This window comes from Panthera tigris, chromosome A1, assembly GCF_018350195.1.
Source record: "Panthera tigris isolate Pti1 chromosome A1, P.tigris_Pti1_mat1.1, whole genome shotgun sequence".
NCBI classification, from domain to species: domain Eukaryota; kingdom Metazoa; phylum Chordata; class Mammalia; order Carnivora; family Felidae; genus Panthera; species Panthera tigris.
The window spans coordinates 118523092-118545674 of record NC_056660.1 but is presented as its reverse complement, the minus strand read 5'-3'; the positions used below and the strand labels follow the sequence as shown (position 1 = coordinate 118545674).

Genomic DNA, 22583 nt, shown 5'->3' with positions numbered 1-22583 from the left:
AATGGAAGGGAATTATTGTAGATACTTGAGCAGGAACATGGCATGATGTAATTATGTTCTGGAAGAGTAATCTGGGAGTCAGGTTTGGATTATTTCAATGGGAATGATTTAAAAAAAAAAAAAGATGCACAGAATGGTCAATAAACATTAGCCACAAAGCTTAACAATTCTAACCATGACAGACACTAGGTTAATCTACAGTTTATGCAGGCTTTCAGATGAATGTGAAAGGCTAAAGGATGTGGAATTTTTTCCAGGAAATTACAAAATTAACAGACATATTTAAACCACTGAAAATTTCACCCTTTTGCCCAATTGAAAGGGTTTTCAGTAACAATTTTTAACCTAAAACAATGTCCTTTTCCATTTCAAGATGATCTGCTGGACCTGCAGACAAAATGAGTGGGGAGAAACTTAAAGGGGACTCCTGTACGGTCAAGTATTGTTTAAAAACATAATACCCAACCCGAATTTAAAGAGGTAAGAGATGAAGTGGATTGTTATCTTAGAGCAGAGATTCAATTGAGATAGGTTTATGTAGCGGGGAGAAGTTTTCTTTTAGGTATCTGTTACTGTCTCTTTACATATATATGCAAGTTGTTATATTTTTATAAGGTATGCATATATACAATTCCTAGCATAACTTTTAAGTAGACATATTAGGATAATCATATTGGTATGAGTTGTTGAACCCACTTTTAAAATACGCATACGATATTAAATTTGGGTATTGTTTTTTTTTCCCCATGAAACTGTTGATTTGGGGACCCAATCCATGCAAGAACCTTGATTTTAGTAACTGGGGCTTCTAAGGTGGAAAAACTCGCCAAGTAGGCAAAGTAGCGTTCTTGAAGTAAATTCTGTGTCCCCTTTGAGCACCCAAGGCAAGGGCCTCCCTCCAGCTGACTTGCGCCAAGGGAAAAGAAAAGAGGAGTCATCTCTTCTAGATACATAAGGGGGTTCTGTTAACAACTGGGTTGCTCAGGGTTCTGTGCTGGCAAAGGTTTTGGTCCCCTTTTCTGAGGCAGAGGGCAGCTCTTTCTTTTCCAAGATGGCGGCCTGAGCATGGTCTGGAGGCGGCCCGAGTAGGTCGTCTCCAAACAAGCGAGTAACTAAAATGTTTAGTTCTCTTCTTTCACGACGGACAACACATGGGGCAGCTTCTACCCTTCAGAAGCCAGAGGACTTCTTCCAGAGCCCGCGATCTAGAACCTTTGCCAAGATGGTGGACGCGAGGCCGGGCAAGCGTCACCGTCCTTTACCAAGATGGCGGGGAGCGGCTTCCGGCCCGCGTTTCCCCAATACTCTTCAAGAAGTCAGAGCAGAGGTGGCCACGGATAGCGTCTGAGCGCTGCCTGAGGAGTGAGTGGCTGCTGCCGAGCGCCGGGGCAGGGATTAGGTGGAGCTGCGGCAGCCTCCGCCCCCGTCAGGAGCTGGCAAGAGCTGTCACCTGTGGGGGCGCAAAAGTTACCGCCCCAAACCCTAAAGCAACACAGCACAACCTTTCCCCGAGTCACAAAAATCATAATATGTGTCGCACAAGGTAGGAAGTTCGGTCCGGGCAAAGCCCAAGCCCTTCGGACGCGGCGAGCTGGGGGAGGGGGCTGGGGCGGGCGTCTCCCGCGCGGACTCCCCTAGCCCCACGCCCCTCTCCTTGGGGACAGGCCACGTGTTTCCCTCGGACTGAGGGGGAGGCGCGTAACGGGAACAGCTGGAGGGAGTTAAATGCTGACATTTTAAAGCTGCGTGTGTTTTGTTTTGTTTGGAGGGGTAGGGGTCCTGTGCACACGAAAGGGTGGGTGACGCACTGAGTGGAGTGCAGCAAATGTCAAGATTCGGGTGAGGGGCCTTCACGGGAAACTTGGACACTGGTCCTGGAGGGGGTAGAAGGAGAGGTCAGGAGTTTGCGGGGGAGGGAGGGAGTACTTTGCAAGCAACTTACTGTTTCGCTTGCAACTTGCTTTTAGGCCTGCCACCCCCTGCTTTCCTTAAAAATAATAATAAAAAGTGCAAAGAAATTCAGCACGCCGGAGGTTTTGCATTTGGCGTGCAACTTCCTTCAAGTGTGAGCGCGCTAGCAGGGAGGGAGGGGTGGGGGTTGAACTTGGCAGGCGGCGCCTCCTTCTGCCGCCGCCGCCGCCGCCTCGCAGACTCGGGGAAGAGGGTGGGGGACGGTCGGAGCGCGGGGGAGGGTGGGTTCTGCTTTGCAACTTCTCTCCCTGTGGGAGAGCGCGACGGCGGCGGCGGCTGCAGACGGGGCCGCCCAGACGATGCAGCGGTGGGGGACCTGCCGGCACGCGACTACCTCCGAGTCGAGAGTATGTACGCACCGACCCCCTCCTCTGCCCTCCCTTCCTTAAGCCTCCCCAGAGGGCGTGTCTGGCTGTCCGGCCCCGAGCGCGGCCGAGACGCTGCGGCACCGTTTCCTTGCAACCCTCGTAAGCCCCGTGCTAAGTGACACACTTCGCGCAACTCGGCTCCGAGGCGGCGGCGCGGACCACTCCCGTGGCCCTGCTGCGGGCCGCGCCCCGGCCCCCCCCCCCCCGCCCCAGACAGCCCGCTGTCACCCGCAGGGGCGCTGACGGCGCTTGCCGCCGGGGGACTGGGCCCGTTCCGGAGTGGGTCGGGAGTCGCGGAGCTGGGCGGGGGCGGGAAGGAGGCATCGAGAAGAGAAACTAGAGAAACTCGGCTTCCCTCCCAAGCGCGCCCCAGAGAGACCAGGTTGGCCGCTGCCGCCGCCTCTCCCTTTTCTCTGGGGGTGGGGGCGCGAGAAGTCCCGCGCGCTCTGGGAGGGGGGGGCGGCGGCCGGCCGCTAGGGTCGGGGCAATGCCGGGGGTCGGGGGCGTTCAGGCGCAGTCGGGGCCGGGGTGGCGGGGGCCAGCGCGGAGGGCGTGGGGGCGGGGGCTGCGGCCGCCCCTGCAGTTGCCGAGCTTCGCCAACAGGTTGCACCGTTCCCCGCCGCCGCGCGGCCCCTCGGGCGGGGAGCGGCCGGGGGTGGAGTGGGAGCGCGTGTGTGTGCGAGTGTGTGCGCGCCGTGGCGCCGCCTCCGCCCGCCCCCCGATCGGTCCCGCTCGCTCGCCGCGGCCGGGCGGCCCTTTCGCGTGTCCGCGCTCCCTCCCCTCCTCCTCCGCCTCCTCCTCCATTTTGCGAGCTCGAGTCCGTGACTGGAGCCCGAGTCACTGCCCGCCCGTCGGGGACGGATTCTAGTGGGTGGAAGGAGACGCCACAGCCGGAGCGGCCGAAGCGGCGGGGCGCCGGGACTGAGGACGCGCGCCTGGGAGCCCGGCTCGCGGGGACGGGCACGGGGCGGGGGGCTGGCTTGTCAGCCGGGAAATGGGAGACTTTCTCAAATAGGGGCTCTCCCCTCCCCCCCATGGAGAAGGGGGCGGCTGTTTACTTCCTTTTTTTAGAAAAAAAAAAAAAATCTCTCCCTCCTGCTCCTCCTGCTTTCACACGCTAAGTTGTTTATCTCGGCTGCGGTGGGAGCTGCGGACGGTGGCGGGTGAGCAGCGCCTCTACCAGAGGTAAGAGGTGGGGAAGGGCCGGGGCTCGCTCCCCCGAGGTGCGGGCCGGGGACGCGAGGCCGGCTCGGGGGCCGCGGCGGGAGCCTGCAAACTTTTATTAGCCTCGGGGAGTGGGGGTGGGGGCTGGCGAGGGCCGGGTGGCGGTGACGAAAGGGCAGCGCGCGGGTGACAGCGCTGGCCTCTTCCTCTCCCTCGGCCGCCGTGCCCGGGTCGGGCTGAAGGGGGAGGAACCTGAGCTCGGTGCGAGCGGAGCCTCTCCGAGCTGCCCCGGCTTGCAGTGCTCCGCTTTCCGGGCGCGGAATTCTGGCTTCTCCACTCCCGGCGCCCCAAGTCCCCCCTCCGTGCTCTCCCAGGGGGCCGCCCAAACACCCGTCATTTTCCCTTTTTTTTTCTTCTTTTTCTTTTTTCTTTTTTACGGTGAACACCGAGCCGGGTCTGAATGCTCCTCGACCGAATACTTCCACTCCACCCTAGTGCGCCCGAGCGCGATCAGGGTTTCTGTCGAGGCTCCAGTGCGTCTCCTTTCTGGAGGGCGCGCAGGGATGTGTGGTGTGTGTGTGTGTGTGTGTGTGTGTGTGTGTGTGTGTGTGTGTGTGTGTGTGCGCGCGCGCGTGTGCGCGCGCGCTCAGAGAGAGAGAGAGAGAGCGTGTGTGTGTGAGTGTACACACGCAGGGGGCTGACAGCCTGCAACTTGGAGACTTCGGCCAGGGCTGGCGTTATCTGGTAGAAGTGGGCGTGTCGGAGAAAGAACTCAACAGGTCTGGACACATTTCTTTTACCCTTGCACTTTTTTTCTCCCCCAGGAGAGGGTTTGTTCTTCAGTGCTTGGCATCATTGCGCGCCTGACGCTTCTAAGTGGCCCCTTTTAAAAAAGACCTTCCCTAGCCGGAATCCTTCTGTGGTCAAGCGCTAGTTTGACGTTTGGGGCTGCAGGCTTGGTAACTGCCTCCTTGTAATACCACTTAAGACCCCTTGCCACGGTTCATTAAGGCCGGTGAATGTGACAGTTACTTGCAATTTAAACTGGGGGATAAAGTGGTTTGAGGGATTGTTTCGTTTTTTTTGAAGTATTGTTTTGGTTTCGAGTTGGAAGGCAGCTGTCAAAGCCGCGTGGAAATTCATTAGGCTCCATTTGATACCTTGTGTTTACAGATCCTTATCCGAGAAACACCGCGGAGGGGCGGGGAGATGAGCAGTTTACCCTCAAGATGTGTAGGGGCAGGTCCCCAGCCCCGTCTCCACCTTCATCACACTGCACTTCCCGTGAGGGCCATTGAAGTTTATGCTTAAGGTCTCTCCGCACAGCAGAAGTTTCCTTCCATTGCATAGGATCTGTCATGTCCCAGATCTGCTTATCAAAGTCTTGGGCTGCCTCTTAATAACATCGTGATAAGAAACAATATACTAGCAACCCAAGACTCTGGAGAACAGCCTCCGAATTGGGATTGGTGAAGGTTTAGAACACGAGAAAATTATTCTGAGCATTTCATTGGGTATTATTTTATTTGCGTTTATATGAACGTGATTTCACAGTTGCTTTTTCTGTTTCAGTACCTCTTTATATGGAAAGGGAAAAATCTTAATTTAGGGATAAAATAGTGTTTCCTACTGAAGGTCTTAAGCAATTTTGAAAAAAAGCTTCATTAGGAGTCTATTGTTTTGTAAAGGTTGAGAGAGTTATATTTGTTTTTAAGTAAGCTAAACTTGTAGCGAGAAGCTGCTGCACTTTCTTTTGCTTTTTAAAATCCAAATTTTAGTTGGGCTGTATAGAACATATTTCATTTCCTGTGTCCAAAATTTGAAGAAGGCAGGCACTTTGAAACAGACACATTTAGTAAGAAATATGGGTTAAATATACGTGTCCTTTTTATGGTATTGGAAGATGAGCAGATCATCATTGTTTATTTTTTTTAAAAAATGTGCGTGGTTCATCATAGATTGTACTGAAAGGTTTGGATGTGTGACTAGCAGGTAGGAGGCCAGTTTGGGAGCGATTTGAGAGAGAATTCTAAAATAGTAATTAGCAAATGTTATGTGTATGGGTTCTCAGAAAAGCAAACAGCCTTGACTGATTGAAAGGAAGTAGGAATTTTAATGATCGTACTCTTTTTAAATTAAATACTTTGACATCAGTTTGAACCTTTAGGATAATCAGATGTAATGAGTTATAATGTCTGTGATTAACAAAGTTACAGTTCTGTGAGTGGCAGGATGAATAGCCAAGCTTAGTTTGATACAATTTTGCCCTCCGCTGTGCAATTGAATTGCATTGTGCTTTTAAATGTGCCACACTGAATGGGGGCAGGGGATGCGGATTTTTTTATTCTGGAAGACAGAAGCTACTTTAAACAAGGAATTAAGAGTCAGAGTTAACTAAAAGGTTCATTTAACTGGCTCTTACTAATCAGATCACTGAGATAATGTGACTTTATAGCTTATTATGTCTCCCCCACCTTTCTTTTTTTTTTTCTTTTTTCCCCCTGGTAGCTGGTAATATTCTCTGATGGACTCCAAGGAATCATTAAGCCCCCCCAGTAAAGAAGAAATCTCTAGCAGTGTGCTTGGTCGGGAGAGGGGAAATGTGATGGACTTCTATAAAACCCTAAGGGGAGGAGCTTCTGTGAAGGTTTCTGCATCTTCACCGTCACTGGCTGTTGTTGCTCAGTCAGACTCCAAGCAGCAAAGACTTTTGGTGGATTTTCCAAAAGGCTCAGGAAGCAATGCACAGCAGCCGGATCTGTCCAAGGCAGTTTCGCTCTCAATGGGACTGTATATGGGAGAGACAGAAACAAAAGTAATGGGAAATGAGCTGGGATTCCCACAGCAGGGCCAAATCAGCCTTTCCTCTGGGGAAACAGACTTTCAGCTTCTGGAAGAAAGCATCGCAAACCTCAATAGGTCGACCAGTGTTCCCGAGAACCCCAAGAGCTCAGCAACCGTTGCTGTTGCTGCTGCCCCCACAGAGAAGGAGTTTCCAAAAACACTCTCTGATGTCTCTTCAGAACAGCAAAATTTGAAGGGCCAGACTGGCACCAACGGGGGCAATGTGAAGTTGTATACCACAGACCAAAGCACCTTTGACATTTGGAGGAAAAAACTCCAGGATTTGGAATTTTCTTCTGGGTCCCCAGATAAAGAGACAAGTGAGAGTCCTTGGAGATCAGACCTCTTGATAGATGAAAACTGTTTGCTTTCTCCTTTGGCAGGAGAGGATGATCCATTCCTTTTGGAAGGAAACTCGAATGAGGACTGTAAGCCTCTTGTTTTACCGGACACTAAACCTAAAATTAAGGATAATGGAGATCTGATCGTATCAAGCCCCAACAGTGTGTCACTGCCCCAAGTGAAAACAGAAAAAGAAGATTTCATTGAACTCTGCACCCCTGGGGTAATTAAGCAGGAGAAACTGGGCCCAGTTTATTGTCAGGCAAGCTTTTCTGGGGCAAATATAATTGGTAATAAAATGTCTGCCATTTCTGTTCATGGCGTGAGTACCTCTGGGGGCCAGATGTACCACTATGACATGAATACAGCATCCCTTTCGCAACAACAGGATCAGAAGCCTATTTTCAATGTCATTCCACCAATTACTGTTGGTTCAGAAAATTGGAATAGGTGTCAAGCATCTGGAGATGACAACTTGGCTTCCTTGGGGACTTTGAACTTCCCTGGCCGATCGGTGTTTTCTAATGGCTATTCAAGGTAAGCCAGATGGTTTTCTGTCTCTTCGGAATGGACGTAAGATGGATGGATAGACTTCAGTATTCAACAGTTTGTGTTTGTCTTCCAACGACTCCTGTGCTTTTTTCGTGTGACTAAATTTTAAGTGGTCCTTTGAAAGTAGGTGGTCTTTCAATCATGCCTAAGTGATGTATCTGTATGTAAGCATTTCACCTTTTCTTTGAAGTAATGGCATTCAGTATCCCACTGGCCGGTAGTGGAAGATTTTATTTAAAAAATTCTAAATAATTTTGCTCATTAACAGGTATCTTAAGTAAAAATTACATAAACTTAAGAGGGCTTTCATATGTAATATTTGTGTGTGCTTTGAAGTACGCTGTTATGTTAGAGTAAAATGTACCCTTGATATTTCACAAAATCAGAAGTTGTGCTCTGGGTTTGTACACTTGTAAAATAGTAGCTTGAGGAGATCGAAGGGTTAAAATTAGAAGATTTAACAATGAGCCTTTTCTCCAGACTGAAGCTTCTGTGGAAGAATTTGAGTTTGGAGATTGCTAAAGCAGTGAGCAGTGTACCTGACCATAGCCCTAGGGGTGGGACTGCTGTTCAGCCTTTTTAAGAAAGGAATTGGTGCCAAAATGGTGCAAAACAAAACCTCCCTTTCCAGAGAGTTCCTCCAAGTTCTCAAAGAGACACCTGATGGCTTCAATTCTCAGCTGTCATTTGATTTGTTCCCCTTTTTTCCTCAGACATTTATAAGTATACTGACATTTCCTTTTGACCTCAAAAAGGTCTCTTAAAATGAAATTATCAGGAAGACGTTCTAAACTGAGATGGATCTATTGATAGGGGTTAAGGTCTCTATCCTGTATCCCTGTCCCCAATTCAGATTGTATGTCACATTTTAGGTGTGAAGGAAATAGAAGAATGTGATTGTAGAGACACGGGATTGATTAATCAGTGGTGTGTTTTGTTTTGTTTTGTTTGAAAGGCAGAGTAGACAGTGATTTACTTGGACATGAGCCTTTCAAGGTTATTTGTTTTGTTTTTTGTTTTTTTAATGTTGGTGGTTTTCTTTGTTCCTAATTAGTCATTGAAGATTTTATTTAAAACTCTCTTTAAAACACTTTTTCTGTTAAAGATCTATCTTAACAATGGTGTTTGTCTCTTTTCTATCCTCCTGATGCAGGAAGGTTTTCTTGTTGGGGAAAAAATTCAGACCTAGATTTAGGCTATGTTCTATTCCTTTAAGAGGCTCACTTGGTTCTTGTATGCCTTCATGTAAACTGCCTACTAATCTATTATGTAAATAATCTTTCCTTTAGAATACCACTTCAACTTTTTGTTGTCATTCTGAATGGAAGGCTTAACAGGTTTTCAGTAAGGAAATTTGAGATATTTCTTAATGCGTTAGTTGTGTCTAAATGTTAAAAGACATGCTGTGTTTTAAATTTTTCAGTATCAAAATTTTGGCAATGTAATTAATGATTTGGGGTGCTTGGTTGTCTCAAAGCGTGCTGTTGATTTGACTAAGTTATCTGTAGGAAACTATTAGACTGAATTATAAAATGTAATTGTACAAAGAAGCATAATATATCTTAGGAAACTCATGGGGATTATTAATGCATTTTGTTCTAGCAATTACCACAGTACTGTTTTCATTTTTCTTACTGTAAAAAAAACATAGAACAAGACTTACCGATTTTTTCATTGATAGTGAATTTTCATTAAGCCTTGTAAACTCTGGTGTCTGGAAGCATACGTCTTAGATGAACATAGGTGACTTTAAATCATTAAATATCATTTTAATGCCTTTTATAGGAATTTATGACATGTAAAGTGCCTTCACTTATTTTTAATTTGAGCCTCATGACAACCTTATGGCGATTAGCAAAGGAGTGATGATGTGGTTCTTTTGAGATTCTTTAATAACAATAACCATTGAAATGATTATTTTTATGCTGGTGTGTGATTTGTAATTATAATCAGTAGTTTGTGTCCTAATGAAAAGGTGTAATATACAGGATAATTGGCTAACATTGGAAAACTTTATACCTTACGGCATTAACTTAACACGGGGAACTGTGATTACCCAGAACAAAGCTTCTTCCAAGTAAATTCAAACAATGTTTCTTTTCTCACCATCACTGAATTAGTCTATTGTTTGCAAACAACAGCCCTGATATAACTAAAATTGGTTGCTTTCTCTCCTCTATATGTTACATGGTTCTGGCCAAACTGTGAGCAGTGACCCAAGTGATGAACAGGTTGAGATCACAACTGTAGTAAATCCTGACTTTCTGACTTTAGGTATAAAAATGCTGTATGCCACTGATAACTTGACTTGCATTCCTTTTTTAATTAAAAAAAAAAAAAAGAAAGCATAAATTGACTTTTTAAGATGTCACTTAAAATTGCTTTTTCTCAAAATGCTTTAAAAAATGTTTTATACTCTGTTTTGCCAGGGGCGGTCACTCCTAATGTGTCAACATAGTTTAATATACAGTTCACATTTGTTTGTAAAATTATGACTATCCTGACTGAGCGTAGTCAATCAAGTATTTTCTTTTTAAGAATTACGTTCCTTCAATGATAGTGGAACAGGAGAAAACCTAGTGACATTCAAAGATACTCTTTAAGTAAAACAAACTAGCCATACTAACTGAAATCGCTTCTTACATACTGAAATTAGACAAACAGCATACACTTGTAATGCTGATGAAAACACATTTCTGCATAATTTGATTTCAGCATTGTTTCACTTACACATTAATGGTGAAACTTCTGAAGAGAGGCAGGGGAGTGAATGGTTATAGGTGGAATTAGAGTTTTTATTGGGATTATGTTGAAACTTGAGTGCTAAAAAGTTGACCGTTTTTTTGAGGGTTAAGATGATTGAAGAGAGAGAATGATGGAGGATTAATTTGTAAACTCAGGCTTAGGGACAATTTAGGGCTCTAATTTACAAAGCTCTGAAAATGTATGTAGATTGTAACATCTCTTTTAACTGCATCTGCGTCCAGTTGTATTTACATAATAATATTGAAGATCTGTGCACAGGTTGAGTGAAGCAAATTCTGCCCCTTTCTCTTTTTTTCCTATGAACGCCGTGCTGCATGTTTTCTCAGAGAAGGGACGTAAGGAAGAGATTTTGTTTTGGTTACAATTTACTCCTTTTTTAATGGATACTTGGTTTACTTCCTATCTTCTGTTTTTCCTCTCCTTATGAAAGTTCTGGCAGTGAGCATTTCATGGTCTTTTTTGGGTTTAATATTTCCAATATTTACTCATAGAATTTGATTCCTGTACGTTAAAGGAGATTTGCTTTAGGTGTTAACATATTTATTTTTAGCTTTATGATAAATATCTTTTTCTTTTTTTTTTTTTTAACGCTGTACTTTGTTATGGCTGTCTTAGTAAAAGAAAAAGATAAAACACACTGTGTATTCAGGTGTGTCAGTTTAATGTGGAAGGCCTCAGATACCGAAATGTGTGATTAGCATGTGGTGAGGTTTTATTGAAATAACTTCTTAGGATGTTTCTTCAGCCATTCCATTATATTTGTACAGTTGCTGACATAATTTGTATTGTGATGCTGTTTTGGTTTTGTCTATGGCTGTAACAGATATTTGAGTCAAACACCTTGAAATATATCATTGAATGTTTATACATTTTATGAAAAACTTCCTCTAAAACATACCTTGCATAAATGTAGGTTAAGTGCAAATTGTATTAAAAATGAAATTCGTATGTGGGTGGAGATTACTGTAGGGGCCTTTTGAGATTTTAGTGGAGAGATTGGATCAAAAGGGTTTATTTTAGTATGAGTACCTAATGTGAAAGAGCATCTGCATTAATTGGTTGGTTATATAAGTCTTAATCCACTCTGGCCTGCAGGTGATTGAAGTAGCCTAGTTGTTAGGAAATCGTAATTTACATTAGATTTACCGTAAGTCTGGGGCATATTTCTTAAAACATATTTTTTCTCACTTTAAAAGATTACACCTAATTTATTTTAATTAGCACCCTGGTAATTGTATAACGTAGTATTTACAGGTATTTGGCAAATTAATGGACGCCTGCTTCCATATTTCTGAGTCCTGTAAAACATATATTGGTGAAGTGTGTTGCATAAGAGTTTTCAAGAAGTATTTTGTTGAACTAAACTGTAAATGAAAACATACAAATTCCTGATTATTGAATCTTACAGAAGAGTTTAAAAGCCCCTGCTTTCCTTGTCTCTGTAGTTTCAGAGATCCAACTGCTCTTTTCTTCTGGTTTATTCATTTAAAGAAAGAAAAGGTCCATTTTCCCTTTGAATTGTGTGTGATCATTTCTATGCTGAACTGGATTAGAATGTGACTTTTAATGGTGATTTTTACCTTCATTTCACACATTAAGGTGTATATTTTAGAAAATATACGCTGTTGACTTTATTCCTAACTCTCACAAATGTCCCTTGAATGCAGGATTGCCCATGGAGTTTGTGAATTAATGGGGTTGGGGGTGGGGTGGGGAGGGCAGGAGAGGGAGGATCAGAAGAAGTGTGGAATGTGGAGGCTAAGTTTAGAAGTATCAGGAACGATTTTGAAAACCAGAAGTTTGGATCAATTGTCATGAAATTCAGAGGACTAAAAAAGAGAAATCTGGGGTTGTGTTTATGTACAAGGGAGGGCACTAATCAGAATTACAATTTAGCTTCTTTTATTTGAGGTAGAACTCTGGAGCCAAGTATAGCAATATAGCCCTAACTCTTTAAGGGTTACTTTGTTGTCTTTTGCTGTGCTTTATTACCAAAAAAAAAAAAAAAAAAAAAAAGTATGGAGTAGACATTTTAGTTCCATTTACATTATTCCAGCTAAGATCAAGTCCATATTTGTCCCGTTTTTATTTAATCTCTTTAATCAATGAAAATCTAGTTACTACAATAGAGTTGAAATAATGATGATCTTAGGTTGATGAAACCACTTTGTATTTACTAGTACACTTTTACATTCACTGTCATCTGATAAGGGATGCAACCCTTTGTTTTAGTAATGTACTTTCAGGGGCTGTGTGTTTTTCTGCTGGAATATTGAGGAAATTAAATTCTTATTCAACAGTACATAGATAGAATAAATTATGGGGTTTTGCAATTGCTAGATAGTCATTTTAACTATTTATATTGCAAATATAGTCCTTAAAGCTAATTATTTTGAATGGAAGTGTGTCATCCCCTAATTTTATTTCTTGGCTAATTTAAATATTAATATGTTATCTTGGTAGAGCTGCATGTTTTAAACATACTTTTCCAGAGTAACTCAAATATTAATTTTTAGTGCTTTCAAATACTTTTTGAGCCAGTTTCAAAATATTATAAGATTGATAGTGTTTAATAATGCAGTAAACTTAGGCAAAGTACCTCTTTATTTTAGAGTTCTTTTAAAAGTTCATGGTATAAGGCACCAAATATATACACACACATGTATGTATACATGGTAAGAGAAAGGTTTAATGATGATTAGTTGCAGATGTTTATTTAGCACTATTGTCTTACATGAAGTTTTATTTTTTAAGTTTATTTATTTTGAAAGAGAGCAAGAGAGTAGAGGCGGGGCAGAGAGAGAGAGGGAGAGGAAAAATCTCAAGCAGGCTCTGCGCTATTAGGGGTTCAAACTAATGAACTGTGAGATGATGACCAGAGCCGAAATCAAGAATCAGATGCTTACCAGACTGAGCAACCCAGGTGCCCCAGGAAATTTTATTTTTATAATTAATGTTTTGGCATTCAACTTGAGTATGCCATATTTATAACATACAGTTTGTTGCAATAAATGTTACCTTTTGTCCCTTTTTATAATAAATAGAGCCTCTATTCTAGTTGTTTTCATAATTATCCATAGTATTTAACTGGCTATTCTGAAAACATATTCGATAGCCAACTTTTTAAAGCTGTTGTGAAATGGCATCTAGTTCATGATTTATTATTTCATGCTATTGGGGCAATGCAGTGACTTGTGACCTTGTGGTCATCACATGTCGAACATTAAAGCTCTACCAGTTTGTTATGGACAGACTTTGTTATTGTTGTTTTCATGTTCTGTTGTTTTGTTTTGTAATTATTGGGGATTAGGGCTTCTTTAATTTTAAGATGACTTAAATTGCAATTTTGTGGCTTAAAAAAAAAACACTCAAATTCCTTTCAATTTGATTGCATTGTTTAGTGATAGAAATCATGGAAAAGAACTAGACTCAGAATGAGAAGACTTGAATTCTGAGGCTGAGCAGAGCCAGTCTTTGACCTCTAGTGATTAGATATTGTGGAGTCAAAGTACTTTCCCTATAATTATATATGAATTATTTTCATAACATGCGTGTGTGTGTTTCTGTTTCTAAAATTCTACATTCCTCTTAACCGATCACCGTGGGTAGGGAATAGTGCACTAAATTTGGTCATTTGACTTTGTGTTCACTGTCATGTACAAGATGAAAAATGGACCTGGATTTGGTATTTTTGTAAGAAATAATGTCGGTGGTGGTGGAGAGAAAATACTGTGTCAGTACTGTTGTCGGTAGTGGTAGAGAGGTGGGGCTCTTGAGTTCTCCGAGCTTGTTTTATGTGTTGGGTACAGTGATTTTAGATTAGAGCTTAAAGGCTCTTGAGAGCTCATCTGCTCCCACACTCTTTTTTCTCCAGATGAGGAAATGAGACCCATAGGAAATATCTAAAGACACATCGCAGAAATAGTTGTGTTGCTGGGAGGACTATCCTAATTCTCAGTTGTCTGAGTTCCCTCACAGGCTTCTCTTAACATCCGGTCTCTAGTTCGAGAGATGTGACACTTAATACAGATTAGCCAGGTGTTTTATAAGAGTTGCTGTGAATCACCTAGCTCGGCTTTGAAAAAATGTACACTATCCATATTCTTAACTATTTTTTAACTCTCTTCTCAGCCATCGGTGATGAGCATGGATGATGTGGCAGCACCATGCTAAGGGCTTCATATACGTTCATCTCATTTAAACCTCTGAGCAACCCGTGGAAGTTTGTAATTGTAGTTTCTGTATTAAATTATTGATTGTGCCATTATCTATGTAGCGTGGAAGACCGGTGTTATTAACTTAATTTTACAAGTGGGAAAATGAGACATTGAGAGAGAAAAGAATAGTCAGAAAAACTTAATACTCATCTGAAGGGGAATGTTTAATACTGTGTAAGAAACTTCCCATGGGTCTTTAAGAGTTTTTATTTGTCATCTGTGACTCTTTAAACAATATATATATAGGAGAAATGGGATCAAGCCTCTGCTCTCCTGTACGTATTTGTGTAGTCATTTACAGCTTTCTGTCACAGTTTCAGCTTCTGTAAAACAGTAAGAACACCCAGCATTTTTGCCTGACAGGATTTGTGCGTGGATGTTTACTTTGAAAATTAAAAAGTACTATAAAAATTCAAGGGAGAATTTTTAAAGCTCTGCCAAGTCTCCTGAGCTCAAACCAGCATGACCCTCATTGGCTAAGTACATGAGGACATCTGTGCCTGTGTTGGTATTTCCTATTCATCAGGCTCTAAGACTTTTACAGTGTCTACTGTGTGAGATCCTTAAAGGGTCATGGATCCCAATTTCATAAGGACTACTGTATTTAAAGCTTTCAAGGGCCAAGATAATTGTACTTACATAATTATTATTTTTAGTTTTAATTTTGTTTTTTTTTGTTAGCTTGTCAGTGCATTTTGTTAATTAGATAGGTCATTTAAATTGAATAGCATATTGATAACCTCAGCGACATTGTTAGGTTTTTATTAATAACAGGTAGAATGCCCCCTTGATATTTTATTGTCTGGTATTCTTGTAAAATCAAGCATGTGAAAACTCATTAAAATTTCATTAAGAAACTTTAATTTTCCTGAAAATGAGAATGAAGTTATTAGCATTAATTTTTTTCACATTTATTTAGCAAAAGCTGTGTGAAAACAGTTTCTGACTATATTGAATACCAGAATTTATCCTAAGTGCATAAATTTGGATTATGTAACTCACTTGACTACAGTTAATAACTCTTTATTGATCAAGTGGTAAAACAAACAAACAAATTTGATGGATTAAACCAAAGTTATAATTAACTTTTTTTATATCACAAAGAACCAAGTACAGAGACAAGTTAAATGGCAGTTTGAAATGGTAAACATACCAGTGTAAAATATAACTTAAGTTCATAGGCAGCTTTTTTTAAGGGGAACATTAAAAAATTTAATTAGAACTTTATGTGGAATTTGTCATTTGGAATCCAGCTGAGTTGTGTTAAGGACAAAGTGTGACTATAAAATAGATTGATTTTTTTTGTTAACAGAAAACCAAAATGAATGTTGTATTTGTAAGCTTCTGTCTTTGAAGAGCGTATGTATTATTCCCCTTTTGAAATTGCCTTCAGACCCACCTTGTAAGCCATAAAGGAAAACTGGACTCATTACACTATGGTAATGCCTGAATGTTCTTTCTTAATCAGAAGTGGTATTTATTCGTTAACTTGATCATTTACCTTTTACCTTATTTACGTGATTCCAAACGATTTCAGTATTTCCAGAAATTTAGAAATTTAATCTTTTCTCACATTATAACATTTGTTTTCACTGAGGTTATTTAAAAGAACCCATGTAGGTATTTCTATAGATGTTTAAATGTGTCTCAAATATCCCTGGAATAAATGCCTAGCTTCCCAAATGACCAGTCTGAAGTGGATGGTGCTCTGTGGTTAAGGTGTTTTGTTTTCTTTACAGTTAAGATTTGTTTTCTTTAAGCTATTCAAGAGCCTTCTATATTCTCTTCTGTTCTATTCTAACAGCTTCTATGTTCTCTTTTCTTGACATAGTACAAAAAAAAAAAGATATTACTCACCTGTAAGCCTGATTTTTTCATATTTATGTTCAAATAAGGTACCTTTCTTTCCCTTGGAGTTGATGACAGGAAATATAAAATAAATGTAAGTTCCTACATGTAATTGCTCATCTCCCCAAAGGTTTAATTTCTCATTCTAGTCCTCAGTGTATCAAGGAATTAAGTACTTGACGATCATTATGGCAAGAACAACTCCAAGTACACTACAGTTATTTATACCCATAAAAGAGTTCAACAGAGAGTTAAAGCTCCAATGTAAGATTCACATACTAATTTGCATATTATCTCTTATTCCTTATAATCTAAAAAGAAATGTCCTGCTTGGAGTAAAAGTACTTTAAAAAAAAATTTTTTTTTTAACTTTTATTCATTTTTGAGAGACCAAGAGAGACAGAGTGCAAGCAGGGGTGGGAAAGAGAGAGAGGGAGGCACAGGATCCAAAGCAGGTTTCAGGCTCTGAGCTGTCAGCACAGAGCCACTCAGGAACCATGAGATCATGACCTGAGCAGAAGGCAGACGCTTAACCAGTTGAGCCACCCAGGTGCCCCCTGAAGTGAAAGTACTTTAAAAAATTAAGTGAATTTTGGTTGTCACTATTTTCTAAATTTAACGGTGTTTGTTATTTACAAAATGCTAAGATTGGAATAGATCCCGGCCTTTGAATTTGTAAAGATCTATGCAGTGGAATTCATAACAGGGTATACCTTTTATAACCATCCTGTTACATTCTGTTTTCCTATTAGGTAAAAAAATATTTCTTACACTAAGCAGTTACTAAGGTTTGGTGTCCATGAAGTTTACGGGTACTAGATTTTAAATAATTTATATATTTAAAAAAAATATTTCTTACACTAAGCAGTTACTAAGGTTTGGTGTCCATGAAGTTTATGGGTACTAGATTTTAAATAATTTATATATTTAAAAAAAATATTTCTTACACTAAGCAGTTACTAAGGTTTGGTGTCCATGAAGTTTATGGGTACTAGATTTTAAATAATTTATATATTTAAAAAAAATATTTCTTACCACTAAGCAGTTACTAAGGTTTGGTGTCCATGAAGTTTATGGGTACTAGATTTTAAATAATTTATATATTTAAAAAAAATATTTCTTACCACTAAGCAGTTACTAAGGTTTGGTGTCCATGAAGTTTATGGGTACTAGATTTTAAATATAATAAGTACTCTTAAAGGGAAGGTAAGAAAAGTAGGTGAAACAATCTCTAATTTCATACATGAGGCATGAGTGACCCTTTAATTGGTGGTGTCATTTAACAGAACTGTATACACAGTGCTTTGGAGCTACCACAGACATAGTTAAATGAGAAAACAGTAAATGAAGGTGGAGGAAAAGTTAGAATTCAGAAACCCATGGAAAAAGAAAATGAAAGTTCTCCATCCCACTTCCAGCATCCGGTTAAATTTCTGGGCCCGGGTGTCTCTGTATGAGCACTGGGAAATCCTAAATAAGCAGCCTAGCCACGTGGTGTTAAAAGGAGGAACTGCAAAGGCATGTTCTGGCAGAGGAGGTCTTGAAGATGAGCGGAGTGGGAGGTTTACTTACCTCTAAGATCCTTCCAGCTGACAAGCAGCAGCGAACATCTGTGCATGTGGACATTTATTTCGGTCATTTATCACATTCATACCCTTGCTTTATTTAGGTCTCCACTTAAATGTCAACTCCATAGGACACCACCTGACTGCTCTATCTGAAATAGTAGCATCTTTCACACACAGTTTCCTTCCCTTCCATATGAGACGGATCGTGTCTTGTCCACTCACCTGCTAGAATGTAAGCTCCAGGAGAGCAGTGATAATGTCTGTCTTGCTTACTCCTGTATCCCAGCAAATAGAAGAGTGTCTAGCACATAGTAAGTCCTCAGCAAATACGTGTTGAATATATAAATAAACAAAATTGACACATATACCAAGATGATGTGTGGTGATGGAATGCACCTCTGTCTTTGCAGAGAAAAGGAAGTATCAGCAGACAGTGAGTATCACTAAAAGGAATTGTACAGGTTATCCCCTCCAAAGAGGAAATTGGTTTTAAGATGGACATGTGTTTTTGTATACACAGAGTCAGAGTACATTAAGCAAATGTGTTTTTAATTGTTGACATCCTATAAATTTGTTTTATGACTTTGAAATGCACTGCTTTTCATAGTTTCTTAAAACTCTGGTACATTTACAATTGAACAATTTAGGGTAGCCAAAGCTTGGCAATAAAGTTTGAGGCTTAATTTTGTTTTATTTATCTTGTTCAAGATTGTAACCTTTAAATTTTTTTTAATGTTTATTTTATTTACTTTGGGGAGAGAGAGAGACAGACAGACAGAATCCAAAGCAGGCTCCAGGCTCTGAGCTGTCAGCACAGAGCCCGACTTGGGGCTCGAACTCATGAGCCCTGAGATCATGACCTGAGCTGAAGTCGGAACCTTAACCGACTGAGCCACCCAGGTACCCCCAAGATAGTAACCATTTATAGCAGAAGCTGTCCTCTTTATGTTTTTCAGTTGTATAAGAATTGGGATTATTCCAGCAGATATCTAGCATACACGTTTGTGTTGATCATCCAGAAAGTCAGGCAAGAAACTGATTTGCCCACTTTTCATGTAAGTGTGTGTAATTACTGACTACTCTGAAAGGTACTTTATTTTTGCTTGAATTCTAAATTCCATTTCTCCAGCGTATTTATGTTTTAGATTTGACTTACTGTGTGTATAGTTTTGACTTCTACCTGTAGTATATATTTCAGCCATTCAAAAGGTTAGTAAGATGAGTTAGTTATCCCTTCTAAGAGTTGTAGGAGAGTTCAGCCTAATATGGTCAAGACAGTCACAGGAAAGAGAAAATGCAAGGTAAGTACTATTAGCTAAAGCTGGAAAATCAGATGAGGTCATTTAAGAATGAACAGCTTCAGGGTTTAGGAAAAAAAGAGAGGAGGACCAAGGACAGGGCTCTGGAAGGCATCCAAAGAGAGCAGCCACAAAAGATAGTGAATGAATAGCTTGAGAATTAAGAGGCAGCAGGTTTAAATCTGGGTGGGGACTGAGTAGTTCTCGCTGTCAAGTCAGCTGTGGTACAGGAGAGAGAACAGAGTATCCTAAACGGGAGAAACTGTTGTTGAAGCCCATCTTGCAATTATGTAAACATTATGAGAAGTCAAAGAGAATCTGTGAAACCCTAAATGGAACAACAGAGCTGGTGATTAGTTTGTAATTTTCTTGTTTTAAAGAATAAACCCTATATTGGAGAGCCCAATCAGTTTCTGGAATTTAGATTAACATATTGAAGTGGATAATAAATATAATTCTGAGACCACAGAGACCCTAAGACTGGGTTGGGGTAAGACACGAAGGCGGGAAACGAGGAAGAAATTTAAGTTTGTTTTCCCCAAGAAGTCAGCACAACAGGGGCACCTGGGTGGGTGGCTCAGTCGGTTAATTTGTGGGATGGAGTCTGGCTTGGGATTCTCTCTTTCCCTCTCTCTTTGCCCCCCCTTCCCCGCCCAAATAAATAAACTTTGAAAAGCCAACACAACAGAACACAAATCTGGCCATCCCTTAGTTTGAACTGTTATCACCTCAATAGTCTCTTAGTTGCTTTCTTGTTCTTTCTTCTCCCTTCTCAATCGTTCTGCATCAGTACTGCCAGATTATTCCTACAACACTGCTTTCAGTATTATTCCCCTAAGCCAAAAATGTCTGTGGTTCTGTTGCTCATGGCCTAGTGGTTCTCCATGTTCTTTCCACTGCAACCCTTATGCCAATTGTGGTGCATGGCAAGGATCCACAAGAATACTCCAGAACCCTTGGAGGATTTGGGTTATGCACAGCTTCATACAACTCTGCTGTTCTGTCTTCTCCAGGAAAGCATATCTGAGCGTAAGTAAGTGAATTCACAGGGAGAGTCTGTGGCTGCTTCTTTTTAAATAGTTTTTATTTATTACCATTTGTGGGGTGCCTTGGTGGTACAGTTAAGCTTCTGACTCTTGATCTCTGTTCAGGTCATGGTCTCACAGTTTAAGTTTGGGCCCCCCATCGGGCTCTGCACCATCAGCACAGAGCCTGCTTGGGAGTCTGTCTCTCCTCTCTGCCCCTCTCCCACTCGCTCACCTGCTCTTGCTCTCTTTCAAAGTAAACTTTAAAAAGTCATTATTGTTTCTCCAAAAGCCCTTCCAAAATTTGTGAAAATGTGTTCATTAACTTGAGTAAAATTTTACCAAGAAAACACTGATGGATAAATAAACTTCTTTTATCACCTCTTTTTTTGTCTTTCTTCCTCCCATCCTGCCTGTGTCCCCTTATATGGCACATGTCTGTGTAATCTTAGAAGCGTAAACACACACATGCAAGGTATTCTGGGTTGTTTGCTGGTAAATAAGTACGGAATCCTCACACACCAGTGTCTGCAGGTTCCTGTGCTCACCCAGCAGTACACCCTGAACTTCCTTCCAGATCAGATATGGATCCTGTTCTATTTAATCGTTGTACAGTATTCCATGCAGGTTTAAAGATTTTTTGCCACTACAAACAGGACTCCAATAAACATCCTTTTCTGTGAATACTTAACGTGTAGCAACTTTGTTTCGAAGCATGGATTCCTACCAAGGTCCGGTTGCAGAGTCAGTGGTGTATATATTTCTTTCTTTCTTTTTTTTTTTTTTTAACATTTATTTATTTTTGAGCCACGGGGAGACAGAGCATGAATGGGGAGGGTTAGAGAGAGGGAGACAAAGAATCCGAAGCAGGCTCCAGGCTCTGAGCTGTCAGCACAGAGCCCGACGCGGGGCTCGAACTCACGGACCATGAGATCATGACCTGAGCCGAAGTCGGATGCTGAACCGACTGAGCCACCCAGGTGCCCCCCGTATATATTTATCTCTAAATTGCTTTTCACAGGGATTACCGCAAAGCACAGTCTAAACTGGCAGCATTTATATATATATATTTTTTTACAATGAAAATACAAAAGTGATTACTACTAACATTTTTGCCACAAATCCTAAAATTGATCACAGCATACCAGTGTGCTGTATGGTGGAACTGAGGATTGTTGTGGTCTGAAATTCAGAGTCCTTCTCTCTGCTTTTAACACTGTGTAGCCTCCTAGACCAGTTTAACCCCCACTTTCTACACTTTGCTGTGTGCTATATACTGCTCACCATACAGTTCTTTATACCTAACTCTGTGATTAGCACATAGTAGATGCACAATAAATATTTGTTAATACTGGTTTTTTGTATATTTTTTTAAAAAAATGTTTAGAGAGAGCACACATGTGCATGAGTTGGGGAGGGGCAGAGAGGGGGAGAGAGAGAATCTCAGGCAGGCTGTGTGCTGTCAGCACAGAGCCCCATGCTGGGCTTTATGTCACAAACCATGAGATCATGACCTGAGCTGAAATCAAGAGTTGTTGGCTGCTTAACTGACTGAGCCACCTAGGCACCTCTCCTTGTATATTTTTTCTTGAACTCTTGTACTAGATCTGTTCATAAGGACAGGGACTGTTTTTACCACACCACTGGCACTTAAGATACTCAATTTAGGTTGGCTCTTTGAACAAAGAACTCCTACAGAAGAGGAAGCAAATAGCATGGCCTTGCCTTTAATCATATATTTTAGCCATTTAAGGGCAAATTGGAACTGTAAGAATCCTGTAGCAGCAATAAGAACAGCCCTTGTGTTGAGCTGTTAGAAGATGTGAGGCTCAATTCAAGTTGCAAAGGATGGAGCAGTACGCAAGGCTGTGTTGTCTCTGTCCTTGCAGACCTTCTGGTCTGTGGATGTTACATTTAAAGATTTGTAGGTTACATTGGAACAGTGGTAAGGGATTTCAGCTTCTTTCCAACAGAGGCTATGGAGTATTTATCCATATGTTCAATGCCTGCTCGGCCGGGCACTTGACAGAAAGCCCAGGGGCAGCCAGACCTTTGTTGCAAGGTGGCGAATGGACCAGGGTAACTGCTTGTGCATAGCAGACTTGTTTCCCAAACCGTTTCTGTACCTGTGTATAGAAGCAAAGGGGAATAGAGTGGTTAACGTTAGCATATTCCTTCTTAGGAAAAGGTGGCGATCCTACTCGCTATCCCACATACAAACCACTAAGGAGTGTGTTCCTGTCCCTGTCACAGAATCCTAGAATTCTAACTGGAGCCAGTCTTGATATCCCATCCTTATTTTTCACCTGTGGAAACTAAGGCCTGGTACAATTCTTAAACGACAAGCTAGTATACTGGAAAAAGGAAAAAAAAAAAATAAAAACCAAGACAACTTGAGCACCCTCATCTTTATTCGGGAAGGGGAGAAAGGGAATTCTGGGACCACCCTCCCCCCTGCTCCTGGCTAAGCTCACTCTCCCCACCCTCTCTCGGGGGGGCGGGGGGTGCTCCGAACGGGCAGAGGAGGTGAGAGAAGGGGGAGGGCCAGGGGTGCTCAGGTCAGGAAGGGGCAGCTAGCATGGTATCTGCATGCAGTGCCTGGGTGAGAGGCTGGGGGGTG

General features: G+C 41.6%; 1 protein-coding gene across 11 annotated transcripts in view; it reads left to right on the top strand.

Annotated features, from left to right (window-relative positions):
* The first annotated feature begins 1369 nt into the window (after positions 1-1369).
* NR3C1 (nuclear receptor subfamily 3 group C member 1) overlaps positions 1370-22583 on the top strand; it is a 118305-nt gene continuing 97091 nt past the window's right edge. For 2 of the 11 annotated variants that reach the window (XM_042986316.1, XM_042986254.1), the window contains exons 1-2: positions 4290-5017; positions 6012-7226. In XM_042986316.1, the coding sequence (XP_042842250.1) occupies positions 6028-7226 (1199 nt within the window). In that variant the 5' untranslated portion in view covers positions 4290-5017; positions 6012-6027. The other 9 variants (XM_042986268.1, XM_042986271.1, XM_042986294.1 and 6 more) reach the window with 9 other exon arrangements.